Source organism: Amphiura filiformis, chromosome 6, assembly GCF_039555335.1.
Source record: "Amphiura filiformis chromosome 6, Afil_fr2py, whole genome shotgun sequence".
Classification (NCBI taxonomy): Eukaryota; Metazoa; Echinodermata; class Ophiuroidea; order Amphilepidida; family Amphiuridae; genus Amphiura; species Amphiura filiformis.
The window spans coordinates 76914857-76927369 of record NC_092633.1 but is presented as its reverse complement, the minus strand read 5'-3'; the positions used below and the strand labels follow the sequence as shown (position 1 = coordinate 76927369).

The 12513-nt window shown below is 35.2% G+C and overlaps 1 protein-coding gene across 1 annotated transcript; it reads right to left on the bottom strand.

Annotated features, from left to right (window-relative positions):
- Positions 1 to 1361: 1361 nt before the first annotated feature.
- LOC140154343 (thyrotropin-releasing hormone receptor-like) lies at positions 1362 to 3369 on the bottom strand. Its single transcript, XM_072176911.1, has one exon. It carries the CDS (start codon positions 3009 to 3011, stop codon positions 1866 to 1868), a length of 1146 nt encoding a protein of 381 aa, XP_072033012.1. The 5' UTR covers positions 3012 to 3369; the 3' UTR covers positions 1362 to 1865.
- Between the last annotated feature and the right edge of the window lie 9144 nt (positions 3370 to 12513).

Here is a 12513-nt window from a genome sequence, read left to right as displayed (position 1 = left end):
TGTTTCTAAACCAGCTTTAGTTATTATCAATCAATTCGAGTTACCAGGAGTGTATTAGGCTTTCTAGGTACTGAGGAAAAAAAATCCCGGGTGTATCATTTTCCCAGGTATTATTGATGACAATTATTTAAGTACATTTTGGTCTGAAACGGGCCACACAAAAGACTCAACTTGCATGGTTTTTTTTTTCATTCCCGTTCTTTTCGTGTTTTTTTTCTTTTTCGTTTTTTACTCGTTTCCTCTTTCTCTTTATTTGGTTTTCTCTTTCGATTGTTTTTGCTAGGGTTCCCCGCAATACGTCACTGCTAGTGTTGGTGTTTGTGAGAAGTTTACAAACGTAGAGTTCAGATGCGTTAAGGCCACCAACATCTATTCTAACCCTGTGCTAGCCTTTAATTCGCACTTTAATTAACACTTTAATTGACATTACATGTATACCTTAATGTGAAATATGAAACTATAATCAAAGACAGCACATATTTTGTTTATTATAATGTTTATGTTAGACGAGTTATATTTTGCATCTGTACTCTTCACAATCAAGTTAGAGACTCGCAGAGAGTAAACCAAGACACTAACTGCAGCGACCTCTATAGCATGTACACCTTGTCTCGTGTTGGTTACAGCCCACAATTTTCAACTTGGGTGCACATGTCACCTTTTGTAGAATTCATTCCGTGCAAAGAGTTATTAATTCAACATCAATGCAGTTGATTTTATAATACATAGTAGATATACAAGGCACGGTTTTAAGCACCTTAAGTCGAGACGAAGCGCCCTCGCGCCTTCGGCAGTATTGGTTGTCGCGCAGGACTACCAAAATTCCCTTCAAATGACCTGAATGACCAAGTCAACTTTTTAGACTAATGAATCCCATCGCACCTTAAGTTTCTTCAGCATTTAATTTTCTGTACTTTAGACCACATTGTTGCCAGCTTCCGGGACAGCAGATAATGCTTTTATGGAAGTCACCTATCAAGTATCAAGTACCTAACCCTAATGGTAAAGGTTAGGATTATGTTTGGGGTAACGTATTGCGGCTCATTATAGAATCGACTTTGTGCATATTTCTCTGAACCAAATTTCTGATTCTCGTCTTTTTCAAGCTATGGGTATATATTATACTGTGGGATATATTATTCTACCCAAAGTATAACAACGAGGTAAGCTTGTCACATAGGAAAACTATTAAGCCCAATATTTCGGGAACGGGAACGAACAATTTAATTTTAGGTTTTTTTATGAATGCATGTGGAAATTAGACAGGAAATATAACCACAAAATTTGTCTTTTAAACTGACTGAAGCATAGATCAGATGAAAGATTACAGCTATTAAATGACTTATTGGTTTGCTGTAGTTTGTATTTTTGACCTCCTTATTCAATTATCATGGTATTCACTACTACAGTTCCGCCATTATACAATGCATTGTCATATTACATTGTGTGTAACGTTATGTAATTATTCCTTAGATGTGATCATCAGTTCGATGCTCTCCTTACACATAATACATAATGGCGGAAGCGTGCAAGTAGTGAATACGTGTATTTTGATATTCAGACCCTTTTGACCGTAGAGCATAATCTCTCACCTAAAACATGTTATATTTTAATTGTTACGGCAGCTGTACCCCATGACCCCATTTGACCCCTTAAACTTAAACTTGATAATATAAATATTGATAGACATTAAAGGTAAATCGCTGGAGCAATATAACTCGATAGAAAACGAAATATGAAACATCTGACCACCCACCTTTTAGTTTATAACCATTTATAATAAAATTATGACCGATTCGTATTTATAGAAACCATTAATCAAATTAAAGTGCTCCTGTAGGCAGGGGTAAAAGTAGTTATCCTGTCTATACTTTTGTTTCGCCTATTATTGAACCATGCGTATCGCCTTGCGTATCAGCCGGCGTATACGCGTATGAAGAAAATCTGCGATTACCACGTGGTTTATTGGAACAGGTGAATGCCTGCAGGAATGCATCTCTGTATCTTTTATTTGTAACGCTGTATAAGTATGGGTTGGCGGCTGAGTTTAGAAGAGTCGTTAACTTAGCAATCCATGATAGTATTTGCTTTTCTTTCCGTGACAAAAATCCTTGCGAATCTTGAGTAGATTCTGTCAACAAGCTGTCGAGGTTTGTTATACAGTACGGCATTAAACATACAAAGAAAACTACCGTGTTGACCACTAGCATTCTGGCCACTTGATCTCGATTTTCCGCCATCAATCTTGACGCTCTAACCGTCGCCGATGACGATGATCCATTTTGATCAGCTATGATCGATCTTTTACTAAGAATTGTGACTATTCTACCGTACATGCAAGTGTTGGCAAGAAAAGCGACAATAAATTGAGCAGGATCTATAGCATATAACGCCCTGTTGCACCAATCACACGTCCCACGACAAACTGGAACTATCATCGGGTAGTCGATGTACGGTTCTTCTGCTGGCCAATCTACACATACAATCTCAGGATTGCCGTAGGGTGCTGCAAATCCAGTCATTAAAACTGCTATACCCCATGTTACTGATATCAAACGGAAAGATCTGCGTTTCCCAGTTATTGTATGGTGTTCTAAAGGATGGCATATGGCCAAGTATCGTTCAGTTGCTATAAGAGTAACAAGCAATACAGATGCAAAATAACAGAAGTAGACAAGAAAGTTTGGCACAGCGCAACCCAAAGTTGTTGCAAATACAAAATTGACATCTAATGGCGAATGAATATAGGTCCAAAGGTATTGTAAAGCACCCATAAGAAGCAGGCATGAATCCGCAATGGAAAGGTTAGCTAAGTAGAAATTAGTTATGTTTCGCATATGCTTGATACGAAATAGAACAATTAAGAAACCTACATTTCCAACAATTCCAACTACTAGAACAATAGGAACTCCTACGGTCACAAAAATCCTGTTGGCAGTCGTATACATGTACGGTTTAGCTTCCTCAAAATTTAAGAGAGTTTCGCAGTTCAAAGTTTCGTTGATTACCATGTTGTCTTAAAATTTAACCAGCTCAAACAAATTAAATTCTTTAATTGCTGTCGCTTTTCATAATTGCATATTTCAGAAGCAAGGTTAAACGTGACACGCTCGCACTTGTAACTGAAGTGCCATAACATGATAAGATATTCTGAATACATCACCAACATCAAGTGGTCTCACTCCATCATTACAATTCCTGATTTTGATTCATAACCATACCTGGATATTATGTTGATGTATACTACCACGCATTTGTGAGTATGTCAACCGTTTTCTCGCTATAGTAAAACCATATGCCATGCGTACACCCGTATCCAGTATGATACTGAAAGTCATCTGTGCACGGTGATTGACCACAAAGTAAATCGAAAAATTGCCCATGCGCAAAGGATTGTGCCTTATTAGTTACAGCAAATTGTGGTTGGTTGTGATGCATACGAATAAACTTCATGGTAATACTAATAGACTAGAGCATAACGATAATAGTTTGTTTTTTTACTTGGCAATGTAGCTGTTTTATTATCAGCAGCAAGCTTAATTTCAAAATGGAAACTTTTGTTCTAAGTATGATACTCCAACCATTATCCTACAGTCAATTGAATTGAGAATACGGTCTTCAAAAATAACCACCTGCTAAAGTTATTGTAAGCGAACAACAAACTTCAAATTGATATCTGTCAATGTGGCTGCCGCAGATTCCGGTCTTTGTTATGAGTTTTCGATGTCTGTGTCAGTCATTTCGCTTTTTTAAGGCAGTGAGTCCAACGCTTTGATCATGATCAGGCGCGTATACATAAGTTCAGCAACCGGGGGTGGGGCGCAAATTTCTTGGTGAGCTAAGAAAGAGCCATGACATGAAACGTATGAAACGTATAAATATATAATACGAAGCTCAAATGGTCATATTATGGTTTAAATTGAAACAACTCTTCGCGGGCAGAGTTGAAATGGTCAAATATGAGATTAATTCGTCAAAATCACATGCACACAATCGTTTCATTTTTCTTTTTCTCCAATTTCTCTTCTCTTATCCGTTTAAAAAAGGCCTGTATACGCTACTGATGATCTTTATTTGGTCCTACACTGTGGTGCACCCATCTTGGCCCATTTTTAGTGGGCCTCATGGATGAACAGAAAACGCTTAACATCCACTGAATGAGTAACCCAGGCAAAAGAATAAGAAATAGAAAAAAGCCCGGATACAATGTCTGGTGTCATATTATAATAATTATTATGCATGTTATGATAATAATCACCTATTTGTGGATCTTGTAACGATTTTTGATTTGAAGTTTTATTTTGTCTCGGTGACTGACTCCCATACACAGGATCTTCTAAAGTAGGATATTTTTTGTGAGTTGAGACGGGTTCGGTACACTCTTTCCAAGATCCAGCTTCATGGAGTACAATAATTAATTGAGACAACTCATGACTTGATCGACCTGTGAGCCAAATCTTATACTTGTGACTCGACATGCACGACTTGTGATTGGATATTAATTCGGTTGGTTAGTTTTATTTTCGGTTATTTCATACCCTTTTCTTTTTATTTCCCCCTTTGTTGCCCTAGCTCAACTGATAATCTCGATTATAGTAAGATTATTTTACAGTAAGATTGCGGTTATATTTACATTGGTACTATATAAAGGCGCGGTGATCCCGCCTAATACATATAACTGGTGTACGTACTATGTTGGGCTTTTAGACACATTTCAGCAATCATATGGTATTCTGATGACCCTACGTTGAGAAATAAATGCGGCTACTGCCATTTGAAAAACTGAAAAGATGGGTCTTAGAAATTAAAATTAAATTAAATGTTTTTACATGGCATGTTATTTCTGGTTTCATTTTGATTTGTTGGCTTGGTATGTTTATTTTCATTTTTAAACCATACAATTCCCACTTATAATGAAAAGTAAACATAAAACAATGACCAATGAATAATGATATTTTTTTATTGATTATCATATGTTTTGACTTCCTCCAAATTCACGAAAGAAGAAGAATAATCCAATGAGCACCGACAACATTTACTCGTATGGATACTGAATACAAGGCAATGGAATTTTGCTACAACTTTCATATCTTGGGTTACTTTCATTTAAATGTACGCTGTGACATCAATACTGCAACAGATGAGTGGTCATAATGCGCAGATATATTCTGCTTCGACTGCATATCCCAAATTTGGTCATTATTTAAGGGGGTAATTACTTTTTGGTAGATGTTTATTTAAAAAGCGCCAATGTAAACAATACCTATATTAATAAAAACAAATGACGTAACACAATCATGTTATACCATGATGGGTAGATAGAGGGGGAGGTTGCATTACCAGCTTAAGTAGTTAAGTGTGGGTTAACGGTGAACACAATTCTCGCTATTCGCAATAAGGGCGCCGCCAGCGGTTTGCGATGTAATCGTGATGTATCATGGGAAAATCGTGATGTATCATGGGAAAGGTCGACATAAGTCCGCGCAATACGATTAGAGAAAATTACATTGTGAACATTTCAAATATTTTTATTTGTCAATATAACGAGTATCGATTCGCGTGTAACACCTTTATTTTGACAAACTAAAAATATTGTCACGTGTTCCTATGTAATAGCATGGTAATATTCGTATTGCGCGGACTTGATGTCGACAAACTTTTCCCATGATACATCACGATTATATCGCAAACCGCTGGCGGCGCCCTTATTGCGAATAGCGAGAATTGCCACCAAAGACCACTATTATTTAGAGAATAAACGATAGGAATTTTTCTCTTTACCGTGTGATAGACGACAGGCAGGTCCAATATTTTGAGTAGTGGATGCCGGCGCAATTTTTAGACCCATATCTACAGTAGACCTTCATCTACATTGCTGTTCACGTTTGGAGATTGACAACGGCGAACCATCCTTCAAGAGCAGAGTGCATAAGCATCTTATTTCATGTGTCTGATGCTTTACTGTACCCCCTTCACTCTTGTTGTTCCTAAACTACTGTGAACCATTGATTGGCCCATATAGTGTCTTTGTTCAAGGCTGTTGTTAAGCATTTTATATATTAATGAATTTTTAAAATTAATGAAATCTTAAAAAACAAAAATCACAGCTTATGTATAATTTTGGTAATACTGTGTCAAAAGTATGGCCATTCACAATTTCACTCGTTCATCAAATTGGTTTCGTCCTGCTATATTCAATTATGATTGCTGCGGAATTGCATCCCCGATAATATAAAAAAGGGCGTGTCTCCAAAAACTTCTTTTCTTTATACTTTTATTAGTGCTGTTCCATTAATTCCAAGTTACTTGTACTGCTAGCTATGCCATGATGGTCTGCACTCTGTTTGGGTTTGCTGTCTCTATACGTCTTTTTTGTTTTGCACTCACGTTTTTCCAAGCTGTCCTTTTTTATTTATTTATTTTTTTGCCGTATTTCGAACTGCTGACGGTGAAATAAACTTGAACCTCTCTCTTGGTACATCATACACTCATTCACCTTGCTCTCATATCGTCGTACTTAAGATATATCAGATGAAGTCAGGCGGTTTAAAGTACAAGTGTCATGTCCAAGGCGAATGAATGCAACTACCAAATCATGAAATAGAAGCTTACTGGGGTAGATAAAGTTATCTAAAGTCTCATATTTATAACTTTACACGATAACTCGAAACACGAATATGATCGTGTTTAATGCAACATCAGTCACAGCAATGACGAGTTGATACTTGTTAATGTCCGTATTATCTTCCCCGAGTCAGTAAAGTAAAATCAAATTTTGAGATTGTCTCAAAAAGTGTTCATTTTTGAAGGAATCTGATGTGATAGCTGGATTCTTTGCATCAGTTCATTTATGAAAATGTATACTTTTATATACATCTCATCATTAATTACATTTAAAGATACAATAAAAACAATATATAAAATACTGACTCGAGAAAAAAATTCAAGCAGACGATTCGATGACATTGCAAGTATGTACACCTGGACGGATAACAAATATTATTCATACATTGTAAGTGAAGCTGAAAAATTCGATAACACGCAAGAGAATGTCCATTAGCCCGGATGGTCATTAGTCCAGAAACGGTTTGGGGCATTTTAGGCTAGAATTAGTGTAAGGTTAGGCTTAGGGTTAGGGTTAGGGCTAGGATGGGGGTGAGGGTTTATATGTATTTGGATTTTCGGACGACTTTTGAACCTTAAGCATATTCTTCCGTGTCATACGTTATTTACCTTCTTCATCATTTTCACTACTGTAATATATTTTTGGCAGATCCCTGAAATATTGTAATTTGAATTATATTTTTAATTAAAAAAAGACAGTTATCAGGTTTTGCACCAATTCAACGTGGCTAACCCATACTCTACCTTTGTTTTCAATAAGCATAAACCTATCAAAGCTTATGTATAATTTCGGTAATAGTAATGGCAAATTTATCAATTATTCTGTTAAAAGTATGGTTATTTACACTAATCATGCTTATTCCACTTGTTCGTCATATTTGTTTCGTCCTGCTATATACAATTATGATTGCTGTTTAATTGCATCCCAGATAATATCAAAATGACCACGTCTCCAAATTATTTTACATTATAAAGATTACTTAATGTAAGTTCCATGTACCATTGTACTGCTAGCTATATAAATAAGATAGAATTTTACAAATATAGCCACGATGGTCTACACTAGTCCTCTCAGTCTGTCGTTTGCACCTCGTTTTTGTCTGTTGTCTCTAGGCGTCTCTTTTGTTTTACACTCACGTTTTTCCGAGCTGTTATTTTCTAGTACTTTATTTTTGTTACCGTATTTCGAACTGCTGATGGTGAAATAAACTTGAACCTCTCTCTTGGTTCATCATACACTCATTCACCTTGCCCTCATATTGTCGTACTTAAGATATATCAGATGAAGTCAGGCGGTTTAAAGTACAAGTGCCATGCCCAAGGTGAATGAATGCAACTAACAAATCATGAAATAGAAGCTTACTGGGGTAGATAAAGTTATCTAAAGTCTCATATTTATAACTTTACACGATAACTCGCAATAGGCGTGTGTAATGCAACATCAGTCACAGCAATGACGAGTTGATACTTGCTAATGTCCGTATTATCTTCCTCGAGTCAGTAAAGTAAAATCAAATTTTGAGATTGTCTCAAAAAGTGTTCATTTTTGAAGGAATCTGTTGTGATAGTTGGATTCCTTGCATCATTTCATTTATGAAAATGTATACTTTTATATACTTCTCATCATTGCATTTAAAGATACAATAAAAACAATATATAAAATACTGACTCGAGAAAGGAATACAGACTATAGCTCAAAATAAAATTCAAGCAGACGATTCGATGACATTGCAAGTATGTACACCTGAACGGATAACGAATATTATTCATACATTGTAAGTGAAGCTGAAAAATTCGATAACACGCAAGAGAATGTCCATTAGCCCGGATGGTCATTAGTCCAGATATGGTTTAAGTTAGGGTTTGGGGCATTTTAGGCTAACATTAGTGTAAGTTTAGGCTTAGGGTTAGGGTTAGGGTGAGGGTGAGGGCTTATATGTATTTGGATTTTCGGACGACTTATGAACCTTAAGCATATTCTTCCGTGTCATACGTTATTTACCTTCTTCCTCATTTACACTACTGTAATATATTTTTGGCAGATCCCTGACATTGTAATTTGAATTATATTTTTAATTAAAAAAAGACAGTTATCAGGATTTGTACCGATTCAACGTGCCTATAACCACCTTTGTTTTCGATAAGCATAAACCTATCAAAGCTTATGTACACTCCTCAAAATAATATAAGGATCAGTTGAATATAATTAGCATTTTTGAAAACATATGGTGATAATATTATTGATAAAAACGTTGTGCTTGATCTTTCGTTACATCACTTGTTCCCTAGGCTGCAGACAAAATTCACTCATTACAAATATCCGCCATCACACACATCGTTTACAACTCAGGGAACAAGTAATGTTATGAGAGATCAAGCACAATGATATTATCATCATATCAAATGTTTTCAAAAATGCTGATTATATTCAACTGATCCTTTAATTCCTTTGAGGAGTATATAATTTCGGTAATAGTAAGGGCAGATTCATCAATTATGCTGTTAAAAGTATGGTTATTTATAATTATTCCACTTGCTCGTCATATTTGTTTCGTCCTGCTATATTCAATTATGATTGCTGTTTAATTGCATCCCAGATAATATCAAAATGGCCGTGTCTCCAAATTATTTTAAATTATAAAGATTACTTTTTCGTAAGTTCCATGTATCATTGTACTGCTAGATATATATATATATAAAACATAGAATTTTACATACAGGCTGAGTCAAAAAGAAGTAAACCTATGTTTGAGGGGCTGTAACTAGAGATCTGTAAGGAATCTGCTAAAAATGAAAATATCATTGGAATGTGCAAATTCTACACGTCTAATTTAAAAAAAGAATTGTTGGAATTGCTCACAGCAAACTCACGTTATACTCATTTGAATACGACCACCCATTTTTGTAGCTGCACACGGTTTCACTTCCCAAGTACCTATTATATTGTTTGGTAGGGCGCGATATTCAAATGCAAAAGTGGTTTCGATCAATGATTCGTACATGTCAAAGGGTTCTTTTCAATATGAATCTTACCTCATTGCACTACATTATAATGAAACGGGCTAAATGACAACATGGCACCGCAATTTACCGCATGGATGGGAGCGCACGTTTCTGTCGACGAAGTATCATGAAACTAAGAGCCCCACTGAAGTTCAGCGTCGTTTTTGTGTCCAATCTCCCACAGCTAATCAGATTCCATATAAGGGAGCAGTATATAAGAATTTGAACAAGCACAATGTGCATGGGACACTAAGGAACAGACAGCCGGAAGCTTCATGCAGACCACGAACTGCTAGATCACAGGTGAAGATTGCTAGAGTTAGACATGCGTTACAGCAAGACCCAAAGATCAGCTCAAGACGCAATCCTTTACCCAACATTTCCCAGTCAAGCTTCTGCCAGATCGTTCATTCATTCATTCATTCATTCATTCATTCATTTATTTATTTCCACAATTCACATAGAAATACAAAATACGCATTAAAATACCATCAAAGAATCATGGAGGAGATGGCCGAAAGGCCAGTAAGGCGAGAGGTAGACATCCCCTTTAACAGAAAAGGTACCAAACAGAAAATTCCACAGCAAATAATAAAAATTAAAAACAACAAACAAACAAACAAGAAACAAAAAAAAAAACTACAATGCTCGTCAATTAATCATATTTTGAAATTAAATGTCTTTTGTACACGTTCCGGAAATGTTTCACTGAATAAGACGCTCTTAAAGATTTTTGCAATGAGTTCCATAATATAGGACCAGCTGTACGGACAGCGTGATCGGTGAAAACCCTGCTATTTTTAGTCAAGTTATAGTTATTAGCGTTTCTTGTTTGGTAATCATGAATATTAGATCGTAGGGTAAATAAACTGTCAAATAAGCTCGGTAATTCATTAATACTGTACTTATACATAAAAACTCCCAATTCTAATTTATAGGTGTCATTGTTTGCTAAAATGTTATATTTGGCAAACAAGGGGGCTGTGTGACTTCTGTAATGACTACTGGCAACTGTCCGTATCGCCCATTTTTGGAGTTTCACAATTTTATCCAAATATGTTTACATGTGTTTCCCCAAATTAATATTCCATAGTTCAAATAAGGTTGAATAAAGGTACAATATAGAGTATAAAGAATGCGATCTGGTACAAAGAATTTGAGTTTGTTCATTACACCAATATTCCTTGAAATAGTTTTTGCTATACAGTTAATATGACACCTCCATGTTAAGTTTTCGTCTATGAGTACTCCCAGGAATTTGGTATTATCTACCCTTTCTAGAACGATTTCGTCTAAAATTATCTTAACATCTACATTACAGACAGTTGTTGTTGAATCAATATTTATCCAATTCTTGGACGTCATATGTGGTGTTCCCAGAATCATATAATTGGTTTTACTGGCATTTACTGACAATTTGTTTGCTCTGAACCAATTACTGACTTCCTTTAGTTCATTGTTAATTAACCAAAATTTGCTTCTTATATCTTTATGCGAGTATAGTATTGTGGTGTCGTCTGCAAACAGAATAAAGCTAAGTACGTTAGATGTGTTAACAATATCGTTTATATAAAGTATAAATAGTAGAGGTCCCAATATGGAACCTTGAGGGACACCGCATATGATATCTTTCATGTTGGATTCACACGAGTTATAATATACATATTGTTTCCTGTTGCTTAAGTAATTCCTAAACCAGTCCAGTACAATGCCTCGGAATCCGTAGTGTTCTAATTTGTGGGCTAATATGTTATGGTCTATAGTATCAAAAGCCTTTGAAAGGTCTAAAAATACTCCAATAGTAGTTTCATCTTTTTCTACCGCATTATTAATTTTATCCACTAAATGTATAATGGCCATATAAGTAGAGTGATTGCTGCGGAAGCCAAATTGATTATCATTAAGTATTTTATGACTGTCAATATAAGCAATACATCTATTAAAAACCAATCTTTCAAGTATCTTTGAAAAACAAGGCAATACCGATACTGGGCGATAATTCGAAAACACTTCAGCGTCTTCTTTTTTGTAGATTGGTATTACCTTTGCTACTTTTAATTTTTGAGGGACAATACCTGTTGTGATAGAAAGATTGAAAATTGAGGCAAGTGGCTTTACAATTTCGTTTGCTACCCTTTTGATAATGAAGTTTCCAATATTATCGCAACCAGCACTTTTGTTCTGATTGAATTTATCTATGATTTTAATAATTTCTGGTTCTATAATAGGTTTCATATACATGCTACTAGATACGGGATTATCTAGATAATCAAAATAGTCTTTTCCCGATTTATGAATATTTGCTGCAAGTTTCGGACCTATGTTCACAAAATATTTATTAAAATGATCACATATTTCTTGGGGATCTAAAATAGTAGCAGTATTGTCATTATTGTCCGTCTTAAATTTATTTTTAGTTTGCTGATTTTTACCACGTCCAATAATACTATTAATTGTTTTCCACGTCTGTTTCATATTATTTTTCGCCCGTTCAAATTTGGTAAAAAAATAGTTTCTTTTCGATTTGCGTATCAAACCATGCAGTTTATTCCTATAGGTTTTAAATTTTTGGAGGCATTCCGTATTTGGATTCTGCAAATACTGTTTATATAAAGAATTTTTCATATTTATACAACGTAAAAGCCCTTTAGTTATCCACGGTGATCTTGGGTCTTTTTTCTTTTACTTGAACATTTCTTCAATGGTACACATTCATCATATACATTGTTAAATATTTCAATAAACTTGTTATAATCATCATCTGCATTAACATTATCAAGACATTCTTGCCATTTAACATTAGCCAATTTGTTCTTTAACTTATTAATATTGTAGTTATTGTGTACTCTTTTGTATGTTGCCTTTTTACACGGAATATCTGATACA

Coding starts and splice junctions, on each gene's coding strand:
- LOC140154343 (XM_072176911.1), bottom strand. CDS start 3,011: ATGGTAATCAACGAAACTTTGAACTGCGAAACTCTCTTAAATTTTGAG.